Below are 13,550 nucleotides of genomic sequence, written 5' to 3' on the forward strand. Positions count from 1 at the left end.
AGATCAGTAATGACCGCAGTCAGCCGTGGTTTCTGATTGGTTAGAAGCTGTGGAGCCTTGAGAGCACGCTGTGACTGAGCTCGCTGTAAATGCTTACTCTTCTGGTTGCACTCGAGAGGTGTGTTTAAAGTCTTTTGTTGCCGTTTTGTACGTGAACGTTTGTCAGTAACGGGTTGAAATGAAGAATGTGGACGACAGAGTTTTGATGAAGCACAAATCAGCTTTTTGCTTTGGACTTTATAGCTGAAGTGGACATTTTCAAGTCAATGTAGAGAGATCAAATAAAAGCACACACAATTTAGAGATGACGTGAATAAATAAAATGTGGGATTTGATCTGACTTTAGGAAGGCGGGGCTTCTGTCACCAATAGAAACTCTGGAGATAATCAGAGAATCTGATCTGGAAATGTTTTTTAGAATAATAAGAACAACAAAAACTCGCAGCTTTGAGAAGGAAACAGGCTACGAAACAGTGTCAGAATAAAGAAAACGTTAAAACATTTATAGGAAATTGTCCCGCAGTAATGGACTGCGTGCGAATCCCTTTGAAGAACTACAATCACGATGACGTAACGCGTTTTCCATTTCCTGCGTAGTGCGCCATCGCTTTCAGAGACGATCTGTGTTCAGTCTCATCGCGAGCTCCTCCGCGCAGCCTCCCTGCATCCTCGCGCGAGCATCACTGCGCAGCGGGCTGAACGGAGGAGACGCCGAGCGGACGACGGACATATGAAGGCTTTATCTCCCGGATCAGCGGCCCGTTTTCGGTGATTTCTCTCCTCGTCGCTTCTCTATGGATGTGAAGTAACCGCGGGCGGTAGTCAGTCGGTGTCCTCTCCATCCCTCTGCTCTTCTCCCCGCTCCGTCGGGACCGCATCCTGCCCAAACCCACAAAATGGCGGACATGATCGAGCTGGGACCCGCCTACGGTGAGACCCAGGCCCTTTCTGCTCCGTCTCTCTGCTCAATAAACGTTAATTTACTCAGCTAGAATGCTCCCAGTCCCATTTTACCAACGTTTTATGTGTTATCATCACTATAACAGGTGGCCGTGACTCGTTGTCTGCACCCAGCTAACGAGGCGCATCATGCCAACACCCGCTTATTTATTTATTTATTTATTCGACCTTTTTCAATTAAAATCCTTTAAAAAATTTTATTGTTGCTGTCAACGTTCATTGGCGTCACTGATTGGATCAAATCAGTTTAAAGGTGATAAATAAAAAAGCCGTTTAATGAACAAAGACGCGTCATAAAGTGGTGTCAGATCAGTTTGAAGCGGCTTCAGTCCGTCCCTGCGCACCGACACGACGCCCTGAGATCAGCGTCCACTGACAAACACCATCATCCCGACAGACGCGTCCGACGGGCCGCTCTCGCGCTCCTACGCACCGTCTGCCTCTCGTGGGCCTCAGTGTGCGTGCGCGTGCCAGCAGTCGGGGCGGGTAGCGCGTGACGTCATGTCTGTACCCGGCGCTGTTTTCTCGGGACACAAAAACTCCACAAACCGGCAGAGACCACTGTGGTCACCGTCATCGCTGCTTATCGATTATCATGTGCAGAAAGTAGTGATTGGAGACAGAGACAAGCAGCTGAAATCAATCAGCCAATCAACTGTTGGATCAACAGGAACTAATCGGCAGTGATTTTTCAATATAAAAGCACCAAATCCAGAGAAAGTGCGTCAGATACAGTATTTATGTAAAAGGGGAAGAAAACAGAAATATTTCATATTAATTATTGTTATTATTATAACACATTAATTTGTAAAATAACACAAAAAACTGTGCACGAGTCATTGATATTACGCTCTGTGTATACAGGTGTAGATAACAGGAAGTGAGTCACTCAGGTACAGTTACAGTTTGATGCTGAATCTGTTCTGAAGCTGAATGTCAGTGAAACGCCCACCAGGTGGCAGAGGGACAGTTTTTAACGTACTGAGATTATTTTAATTACAGTCAAGCAGCTGGTGAGCAAAGCGAGGAAAGCGTCACGCTCAGTTTCAGCTGAGTGTTTCAGCTGTCTGGTATCTGCACCGACCAGCCAGGGAGATGATTGACAGCGCCCTCATTTACTCTGATACTCAAACAAAACACCACAAAGCAGGATGAGCAAGTGTTGAAAGTAGACGCTCACAGATCAGCACGTTTCTCAGTTTAGGCCGAAGAAACATGCAGGGAGGGAGGAGAAGGAAACGTAACTACATCAATATATCCAGATTCTAAAAGTCAGCCTCTCATGTCACTTCAGCGGCACTTTTCCTTTCCAGCATTTAGTCACAGCCATTATTTATGATGAATTACATTCATGTAATATTCATGTTGGCCTCAGTCAGCTGAGACTGATTGACTGCTTTCCTCTGCTCTGTGAAGGTGTCTGATGACACGGCTGTGAACTGTCACCGACCTTTCTGATTGTTATCAATCGCTCAGCTGAATGATTGAAGGAGCATGTTTTTAGCTCTTCATCAGTGATGAAGCATCAGTGATCAGCTGATGCAGAAAACAGGAACACACAGAGAAACAACAACATGTGTTTGTTTGTGATGGTTTCACTGTTTCTGTGTAAAACAACATACAACAAGAGATCCTGACTGGTCACACAGCGATGACACGAATAATAGACGGGTGGTGTCGTCGTGACGTCCACGCTCCAGGAGAAGCAGTGGTGGGCGGGTGAGGACGGGGTGTACAGGTGGTGCAGTTAAACATATGATGAGGGTGAAGTGTAGCTGTGATGAGTGACGAGTCCTGCTGTGGACTGATCTGCTGTCTGTTCTGATGGAGACAACATGAGCCTGCAGGGTCTCAGATACAGTACGAAGGCAGTCGTTAGCGGTAAACGTGTTGGACGTGACACGGTGTCGTCAATGGAGCTGGACTGGACTGTATCAATGGACTGTGAGCAGAAACCTCAAAACCCCAAACATGTTGTTCTTCTGGTGTCCTGCAGGTCTCCAATGAAGACTTTAGACTTCAGACTTCAGATTATAGACTTCAGACTTTAGACTTTATGTAGGACATGATTGTTGGTGCTGTAGATCAGGAACTCTGTCATTGTGTGTCTGTGTGTGTGTGTCTGTGATTGTGTGATTGTGTGTGTGTGTGTGATTGTGTGATTGTGTGTGTGTGATTATGTGTGTGTGTGTGTTTGTGTCTGGTGTCTGTCTGTCTGTTGTCTGTGTGTGTGTGGTGTGTGTGTGATTGTGTGTGTGAGCGTTGCTAGGCAGCGAGCTCAGCTGCCTTCAGCTCTTTCCAAACATGACATCATCTGTTGGAGTGTGGAAGGAGGATTTCAGGAGTTAGTCTGAGATTATCGGAGCTGAAGTAAAGGAGTTTTACAGTTTCATCGTGTGTTTTTATAATTAACTGTGAGGTTTAACAGATTAATGTAAACCGAGTTACTGCTGGGATCATTGCTCCTGTCTGTTATCTTCTTGATTAATCGATCACTTTATCTTAGAAAATGTCTCAGGATGTTTTTTTGTTTTTTAAAAAGCCTGTTCTACCGTTTAGACCTGGTTTCAGGGGTTGGCTCAGATTTAGGTTTAGGTTAGAGGTTTGGATTAAATGAAATTACTTTTAAAAGCTTTGGTCGTCTTATATTTAAGGACCAGACGGTTGCTGATTACTCACAACATCAGATGTTCTTTTAAAATGCAGGGGGTGTGTCCTACAGAGAGTGTTGCATTATGGGCTGTTTGTGGCTTGCTAGGCTAACGACTGTCTGTGAATCTGTTTGAGGTTCTGCTCTGGGGATACATGTAAAGTCCTCTGCAGGTCTACAGAAGGGTGTTATGGGTAAACGCAGGTCGCAGAGGCTCGAAGGGGAGCCGATACTGAGGAGCCAGAAACATCCTGTCAGGGATCATCATCATGACAAAATACAAGAAGATGTTTTTAGCATTCACCTTTAATGCCTCCATGTTTCAGCAGAGAGAAAGCTTCAGCTTCTCTGAACGTTTCCAGGAAACTTTGCCATGAAATAGCGAAGACTGTGTGTGACTGTGTGACTGTGTGTGTGTGTGTGTCTGTGTGTGTGTCTGTGTGTGTGTGACTGTGTGTGTGACTGTGTGACTGTGTGTGTGTGTGTCTGTGTGACTGTGTCTGTGTGACTGTGTGTGTGTGACTGTGTGTGTGTGTGTGTGTGTGAGTGTGTGTGTGTGTGTGTGTGTGGCAGCATCATTGTGTTCTCGTAGGACAGATCAGGACAACAATGCTCCTCTTTACGCAGCAAACAAAGACCTCCACCAGCTCCTCCTCCTGCTGCCCTTGTTCTCCCCCCTCTGTCCCTCTCCTCCTACCCCCCCCTTCTCTGATGTTTCTAATGAGACCTCAGGAGGGTCCATGTGTGACATCACTGTTTCTGGTTTATGTTATTGTTTTTAAATATGATGTCACCCTGTGTGACATCACTGTGTAAGAAGGATGATGTCATCATGACAGACATCCTGACTTCGGTCTCTTTAGGTGTAAACCTGAGGTGTCGCCCCCCCCCCCCCTCCACCAACCACAGGATTATGTGGGAATACATAATGGACATGCAGTCAGGATATGTCCTCTGCTGCTGCTCTTCTGTCTTTAATTTGTCTCTCTCATGAAGAAGAGACTCACTAAAACCCTGGCGTGTATGAGTATGTTCTAACATGTCCTTTCTCTGTCTCTGTGTCCCTCTCAGCCATGTCTCCGGTCCTGGCGGGCTTCCTCGGAGCTGGTGTTCTGGTTTTGGTTGTGGTGGTTCTGGTTCTGCTCTGGTCTTTCTGTCAGCGTCATTACCTCCGCATCTCTGGACGCTACAAGCTGCACGGCGACCGTTACTGCGACGCCGAAGACCCGCCCTACAAGTTCATCCACATGTTGAAGGGCATCAGCATTTACCCAGAATCCCTCAGCAGCAGCAAGAGGATCGTACGCGGCATCCGGCGCGTGGACCGGTCCGACCGCGACGGAGAGCGAGGCTGCCCCGCCGCCGCAGGGAGGGGCATGGTGCTGGTGGACGCTGAGAACAACATCCTGGATGTGCCGGGCCAGCTGCAGATGAGTCACCTGGTCCCCCCTGCGGGGTCGGGCCCCGCCCACGGCCAGGCCCGGCTGGAGCGGGCGCTGCCGGTCCGCGCCGACTACTGCTGCTTGGACAGCAGCTCGGCCAGCAGCAGCCAGACCAGTAGCAAGACGGCGTCCCCCTTTACCCCTGCCTCCTCCGACCCGGAGCCCGAGCCCAGCCTGGGGGCCATCAGCCTCACCGTTGACTACAACTTCCCCAAGAAGGCCCTGGTGGTGACCATAGTTGGGGCCCGGGGCCTCCCCGCCATGGATGAGCAGGCCGGTAGCTCGGACCCGTACGTGAAGATGACCATCCTGCCGGAGAAGAAGCACCGCGTCAAGACCCGTGTGCTGAGGAAGACCCTGGACCCGCTCTTCGACGAAACCTTCACCTTCTACGGCGTGGCCTACAGCTCGCTGCCCGAGCTCACCCTGCACTTCCTGGTCCTCAGCTTTGACCGCTTCGCCCGTGATGATGTCATCGGGGAGGCCGTGGTGCCACTGAAGGGCGTGGACCCGAGCACGGGTCGAGTCCACCTGAGCCAGCAGATCGCCAAGAGGAACATGCAGGTGAGTGTCACCTGTCCGCCTCACGGTTCATGGAGGAGAGTTGTAGAATTCAGAGGTGACGATCGCTGAAATTTGAATCAAAATCGGTCAAGTAGATCCACAAAAGGCACATCTCAGGTCAACATTCACACACACACACACACACACACACAGCCGCACACACACACACACACACACACACACACAATGTTCAGTATCCTGCTCATGGACACTTCAACATGTGGACTGCAGAGGGACTGAACCGCCGCTCTGCTTCCTGACCCCCAGGACTTCACCCTTCAATGTTTTGTTTAGGATGGTGAAGGTATGACAGCTCTGATATTCTAGCCAATCAGAGGCTGAGCAGGGCGGGACAGCAGAGTACACAGGTGGACACAGTGATCCAGGTGAAGTAAGAGCTGTCTCCACTGTGGCTTCGCTTCATGCGAACACTGTCCTCGCTGTGTGTCCCGGCGTTGTTGTCATCCTGATTCTGACCAACTGCCGACGCTAATGTCAGCGCCGTGTGTCGCCGTGGCAACGGGACGACGTGACCTCGGAGCAGTTTGGATGATCGGATCACGGTCTGCCTCAGTGACAGGGTCACTGTTGTTCTGTCTTAATCAGGTTAAAGGATGTGGATGTGAACACGTCGCTGAATAAGACGACCTGTTGTCCTGCTGAGGTCTCACTCTGACACAATCACAGTTAGTACAGGTACAGGTGTGCTGATGACATCATCTCTGACATCCTGCAGCTTCCAGTGTTAACTCTAACAAACAGAATAGAGAAGAAGTTTTCCATAACAATCAGTTATCAGATGATGACTATATAAATAAAGTTTGATTTGTGTTCAGGTTTGGATGATTTGTTCACCATGATGAGTTCAGCTCGAGGTGAGACAGGTAGAACGAATGTGAGGGACTTTACTTCATATGAGTATTTCTATCTTATGTTGTTGAACACTTCTACTCCACTACATTCATCTGACAGCTTTAGTTACTAGTTACTCTTCAGAGTCCTTCCTGTCCAGTGAAAAGCTCGTATCTCCAGATGTGTTGAATGTTTGTGATAAACTGAAGGATGAAGTTTTCCTTCACGTCTTCTTCAGCTAAATAAACTGTTTAAAAAGCCTCTTGGATCAGCTGAAAATGCTTCGTCACAGAGCTGAAAACAGGCTGTTTTTCTGAGATACGAGGTTCTCACAGGACAAACGTGTGATGATCATCTACAGCAGGAATATTAATTCACAAACATCAGAGATGATGAGAAACACTGACAGGAACATTTACTGATACACCAACACTCTGACTGAAGTACTTTAATAATACTCACATACCTTTACTCCAGTGAGGTTTTGACATTCCACAGTGTGTATTAGTACTTTTACTGGAGTACAGGCTCTCGCTGTGTGTGACAGGACAAACGTCTCTGTGTGTTTTCAGTGTGAGAGTCGTGGAGAGCTGCTGGCGTCTCTGTCCTACCAGCCGGTGTCTCATCGTCTCAGCGTGGTCGTCCTGAAGGCTCGACACCTCCCCAAGATGGACATCACCGGCCTGTCGGCAAGTGAGTACGCCCGGCCGGGGCAGGAGGAGGGGATTGTGGGAGTTTACGTCGTGTGGGGTTGTCTGAACTTGACATCCTGACAGCTACACCCTTTTCCTGTCTGTCCTCAACTTCCCACAGCTGGACAAAACACAGACCACAAGACATAAAACACATCAGCTGTGTCTCTGTCTGGCAGAAGGACACACAGAGGTCTGATGTACGGGGGGGGGGGGTTGAATGAAGTGAATACAGAGTAACGCTGAGCGGGGTTTCCCAGGCAACGACACAGAGACCCCACAGACGCACATCACTGATTTAGAAATATACAAATAAGATTGTTCATTTATTCGTGTAAGTGTTGTCCCCTGGGGGGTTCTTGTTGGTCAGGTGGTCTGCCAGGTGGTCTGGTGGTCTGCCAGGTGGTCTGGTGGTCTGCCAGGCCTCCACAGTTCCTGACTGCAGTGCACTGATTTGTATGTTGTCTGTTAATTATTATTATTAATTATTGTCATCGTTACCTCCTCAGACCCCTACGTGAAGGTAAACATCTTCTACGGCCGCAAGCGCATCGCCAAGAAGAAGACTCACGTGAAGAAGTGCACGCTGAACCCGGTCTTCAACGAGTCCTTCATCTACGACATCCCGCCTGAGCTGCTGTCCGAGATCTCTGTGGAGTTCCTGGTGGTCGACTTCGACCGGACCACCAAGAATGAGGTGCTGGGCCGCCTGCTGCTCGGCCTGCACAGCCCCGCCCCCTCTGGAGCCTCCCACTGGAGGGAGGTTTGTGAAAACCCCCGCCGGCAGATCTCCAAATGGCACAACCTGAGCGAGTACTGAGGAGGACCGCCAGAAACCAGCTGACACCAACGACCGGCTGGGACTCCACCAGTGAACACTGGGAAATGAGACTCAATGTACAGCACACACACACACAGACACACACACACACACACACAGAGACACACACACACACAGACACACACACACACACACACACACACAGACACACACACAGACACACACAAAGACACACACATACACAGACACACACACACACACACAGACACACACACACACAAAGACACACACACAGACACACACAGACTCACACACACAGACACACACACACACTCTGTTGTGATCATAGTTAAACTCTCTCTCTCTCTCTGTCTCTCTTATCTCACTCTACCACCACGTCATTGGCAGAAACAAAAGAAAACAAGCTGTTTTTAAAAGAGAAACCATGAAGTCCATCTCTAAGACTGTCCTCATGTCTCTGGCTGTCCGTGCGTGTAGACGGGGGGAGGAATGCTCAAATATGATTATAAAAGAAAAAAAGATTCCCCTCTTGCTGTTGTTGTCATGCAGTTCATCGCATGTCTGTCCGAAGAATAAAGAAAAGAAAAAACTGCTGACGTGGAAGTGACAGGAAGACGAGTCCACGGCGAGGAAAGTTTAAATACTCACTAACACTGCATTTAACTAAGGCTGAATATATCCAAGTATAATTACTCCTCAGTAGGACCAGATAAGAAACTGCTACGATCCTCCCCGGGCTCGCTCCTGATACTCCACCACATGACGAGGCGTTCGGGGGGATGGCGGTCGTCAGCATGCTCCCTGCCCGCGGCGACGCCCCCGCTCCTCTCAGAGAAGATTCAACAGCATTTCACACATCGCTCCTGCAGCAGAATGTAAGACTGCACCTTCATCCGGAGGACGTGGACTGTGAACGGCTCGTTCTCATGTGGGTCTGAAAACCGGTTCACACCAGGTTTAACACCGGGTTTAACACCGGGTTTAACACCGGGTTTCACACCGGGTTTAACACCGGGTTTCACACCAGGTTTCACACCAGGTTTAACAACACCAGGTTTCGCACCGGGTTTCTGCTCACGGAGACGAACAGACTGAGAGACGATGTAAAATACGTGTTTGTAACATGAATGATGTTTAATTTATAAAATCCTCGACGTCCTCTGGAGGAAGCAGCTGTGGCTGCTGATGATTGTTTGAAGCCAGTCATGTTGAGATCAAGTGTTCATCATCATCACATCATCTGGACTGAGCTGCTCCTGAATCCTTCAGTCTGAACAGGAAGTCCTTCAGTAACTGCTTTCAAACCACTGATGTACTACAACTGAAACTGAACAAACGTCACAGCTGCTGAAGACTTCAGTGTGAATCTGTCGTTAGGAAACGTCTGCATCTCTGTCCGATCAAGAGCAGTCCACGAAGTAAACAGGAAGTCAGTGTAGCATCACACACGAGCAGAACTTCCAAAAACTACAGTTTTAGAGGCTTTAGAGGATAAATCTTTGTTAGTTTGTATTAATACAGTTTACAATGAGAAGGAAATATCTGATTATGCTAAGCTAACTGCTGTTATTTACTCATTATGTCAGATGTTATTAGCATCATGTGTGATCTTTTAAGGTTGGTTGTGTTATTTTAGTGAAACATGATTTAAATCTTACAGATTGAATCATTGTTAAACAGGATTTATGAAGGTTCAGGTCAGATATGTTGATTATAGGAGGGGGGGGTAGCAGGGGGGCACAGGTTGGACTCAAGTCTCAGTATGTGAGGTACACACTCATTGACGTTAGCACGATGCTAGGCTAGAGGTCATGAACAGCTGCTGTCCCATCAGAGTCATAGAGGTGACATCATGTCCATCAGGTGTTCTGGTGTTGTGAAACATCATCAGTCCTGGCTGGAGCCCCGCCCCCTTTCAGAGTCCACCTGTAGTAGACTGAGAAAGTCGAAGTCATAATGATGGCTGCTGGTGTTTGTGGAGCTGTGAGGAGCTGCCAAACCCCAGATAACTCATGACCACATTTTCATCCACCTTTCCCTTTAAATGTAGGTCTGTTACAGCACACGGAGACACATCCATCCACCTTTCCTGTCCACTGGGACTGGGACAAAGTGTGAGCTGGCACTGGGACAGCTTCATGTCTCTGCGAGGACCACAGGTGAACAGGTATCAGGTGTGAGTTCACTGTGATCTCAGGCCTGCAGGCTCGCACAGTAACCAGAGACGAAGTCTTTCATGAGATAATGAAGTGTCGTCACTTTGGACCAACAGCTGAATGACATCACGATGTGAGGATGAACCAATCGTGGCTCCTGGATCTGAACTGGTCTTGACAGCAGCTTCAGCAGCCACAGCTTCTCTCTGCTTCCTCTGTCTGCTTCATTCTGTCAATTTTTGTTTTCCTCTCAACCAAATTTGTCCCAACTGACACTGGTTTGTAAAGGATTTTTGCTAGCGAACGTTTCCCTGCAGAAAAGATCCAGTCAGCCAGCTGGTGGCGCTGTTGCAGCTGTTTTGAATGGATCTGAGTGTGTTGAAAGTTGAACATTTTAATTAGAGTTAATTTGAGTGTCACAGGTGCACAGCTGGCTGACAGTTCACAGGTGAAGCCGTCTGACTGACGGACTGTAGATTTGTACAGATGTGAAGATGTTTGCTGGTTTCCTTCCTGTCTGATGTCCTCAGAGCTTTAGTGTGTTTGAGCGCCCCCTGCTGTAGACCTGGATGCTAACCTCCGTGTTAGGTTTGTTAACACTAATTGGACGTGCAAATAAAAAACAAGTTAGCCATGGACGGCTCGTCTGACGCCTCGTTTGTTGAACAGGTTGTTAAAAGTGAAGTTTGTCTTTTCTTCTGTTGTCGTCAGATTGTGGAGTGTAAAAAGAAATCACACCTGAGATCTGTTCATTTACTGCACAAACTTCTCTGTTAACGGCAAATAAAAGCCTGTTTGGAGTCTCAGAGCCGAATCTCTGCATCATAATAACTAACCAACGTTTGATGCTCGGCTCTCAGATTTGACTGATTTAACCAACTTTTTATTCCATCAAAAGGTGAGCAGGTAACCAGCAGGTACAGGTAACAAGATGGCGACCTGTCCCAACATGCAACACGGTGTGATGAATCTTCTGGTTTTCTGTTGTCTGAGCTCAGTGGCAACGACCATCTGTCTGCTGCTCCACCTGTGAGGAGGGGCTGCTATAACACACACACACCTGTTGGCCCTCCACCTGACATGGATCAGTTAAATGGCGTGCTCAAACTCTGGAAAAACAAGCAGGACCTGGAGTCAAACATATTTCTGTCAGACATTAAATATTCATGTTAGATATGTTTCACTTTAATAAAATCATGAAGTCACTGCTAACTGATGCTGCTGCGGTAGTAATCTTCTTGCTATGGCCACCTGTAACTTTAGCCCCGCCCTGTACCGGTACGCGCAAATTCACCTGAAGTGACGTCACAATGTGCGTCTTCGTCGGTTCAGTCATATGGAACATCATCAGTGAAATGAGACCAGTCGCCATGTTGTTTGTGTACTCAGGTGTTTGCTGGAGAGGAACAGGTGAGTCCGTTTGGTTTCAGCCACTTTAGTGTTTGTATGTGGATTATGTGTGGAGGGCTAACGTTAGCTTAGCCACGGAGCGCTACTTACGTTAGTGACGTAATATATTATCAGAAGTGGAGAAGGAAGCATCCCACAGACACCGCGAACAGACACCTGCGGTCACTTCCGGCTCAAATCTCTGTAGACACGCTGACTGGCGTCAGCCGTCACGCTGTTCACGTTACTGGTCACGCTGTCTGACGTCACTGACGACTGACATCTTTGAGATGGATAGATAGATACTTTATTAATCTCCAAAAAGAAATTTACATTTCCAGCAGCTCAAAGCGTGGAAAGACAAGGACATGCAAAAAAGAACAACTTTCAAGTAAGGAGGCTAAAAAATGAGAACAATATGAGAAAAAAAAAAGTGAGATAAAAATATAGAACTAAGCTATACAAGACAAACATCGGGCGGTTAAATGTGAGCGCAGTAGCAAATTTAGCTAACATTACCAGGATTTGACCACAATTATCTCCATTAGCTTTGTGACTTGATACATTTGGAGAGCTGCAACCAATCAATGAGGTCACAGGAAGACACCTGTCACAGGACAGGTGACACACACCTTTATCACACGATGCTAATGAATGTAAATCATGCTAATAATTTCTCCTGTTTTAAAGAAGAGGCCACGGACTGTGAGGCTGGACCAGACAGGCCTACGATGGGGCCTAATCCAAAAACCTGGATGAGCATATGAAAACAAAGAGGTGGGTGATGGAACCTGACCCGTCTGTGGAGGACGCAGAGAGACCTGAGACCAGGACACCAGTCGGAAGCTTCAGCTTCATCAGTCCTGTGTCAGTCTACAGGGTCTGTGAAGCATTTGGTCTCTTAGCCTTAAAGAGAATTTAAGAAGAAGGATTTATTAATTTACCATAATGAGCCGGAGCTACAGTGATGTGAGTGATGTCGCACTGCAAATGAGTAAGATAACATTTGCTAAGGTATGTTACCTTTTGTCAGCCTTGTTTCTCTATAGTTGGAGGACAGTTTACTTCTAACAGCTCTTCACTTTACTTCTAAACCTCCTCCGACGGGGGCAGCCGTGGCCTAGAGGCTGGAGAAGCGGCTTGTGATAGGAAGGTCGCCGGTTCAATTCAGAAAAATTTGGGTGTGGTGGAGTATTCCCTCCCCCTCCATTAGCTGGCAGATGTGCCCTTGAGCAAGGCACTTAACCCCCCAATATGCTCCCTGGGCGCTTGATTGCAGCCCACTGCTCCTGTGTGTGTTTCACTGCACGGTGCATGTTGCGTGTGTGTGTTTCAACAGCGCTGGGTTGAATGTCCCAGTCTTGGGATCAATAAAGTAAATAAACCTATGAGGATATCGAATAAAAAATGTCCTGTGGGTCACATGAAATGTTTTGTTTCTCACTGAGCTTTTATCACTCACACAGGAGCAAATAGAGCGTTTGATGGGACTATTTTCAGCGGCAGATGAATCCACATTTGGTGCTGTAGTGAGTGTTTGTGGCAGCAGGACGGTGTGTGTGTGTGTGTGTGTGTGTGTGTGTGTGTGGGATGGGTAAGTTCCTGTTTGGAGGCAGAAAGGAGAGAGTTCAGCCTCCTGACAGCCTGAGGTATGAAGCTGATCACAGTGCGGTGCATCTGGATCAGAGGCGCTGGGATCCTGACTTCAACCTGAAGACCTGATCCTGGTCTTAAGCCTCTCCAGACACATGTAATACCAGTGTTCAGCCAGCAGGTGTCACACTTGACAACAGTGAGATGTTCTCTGTGCAGCTGATGGACTGTGTGTCTGTGGTTCTGTCCCCACCACACACACACACACAAAGGGACAAAGGGAAGTGTCCAGTGCTCTTTCAGTCAAGAGTCACTGACTCTTATAGATAAACCCAGTAGGATCACTAAGGACACTGCCACACTTATAGATAATAGTTTCTCAACTGCTATTGCTCAAACAACATGTGGGTTGCTCATTAATGATATAAGTGACCTCCTTCCTGTTTTTAT

General features: G+C 47.8%; 1 protein-coding gene across 1 annotated transcript; it reads left to right on the top strand.

The window, feature by feature from the left end:
• Nucleotides 1-690: 690 nt before the first annotated feature.
• Nucleotides 691-8,161, top strand: syt11b (synaptotagmin XIb). The gene is made up of 4 exons (XM_041943073.1): nucleotides 691-930; nucleotides 4,682-5,616; nucleotides 7,041-7,161; nucleotides 7,670-8,161. Exons 1-4 carry the CDS (start codon nucleotides 897-899, stop codon nucleotides 7,978-7,980), a joined length of 1,401 nt encoding a protein of 466 aa, XP_041799007.1. The 5' UTR covers nucleotides 691-896; the 3' UTR covers nucleotides 7,981-8,161.
• Nucleotides 8,162-13,550: the final 5,389 nt, after the last annotated feature.

This window comes from Chelmon rostratus, chromosome 8, assembly GCF_017976325.1.
Source record: "Chelmon rostratus isolate fCheRos1 chromosome 8, fCheRos1.pri, whole genome shotgun sequence".
Taxonomy (NCBI): domain Eukaryota; kingdom Metazoa; phylum Chordata; class Actinopteri; order Chaetodontiformes; family Chaetodontidae; genus Chelmon; species Chelmon rostratus.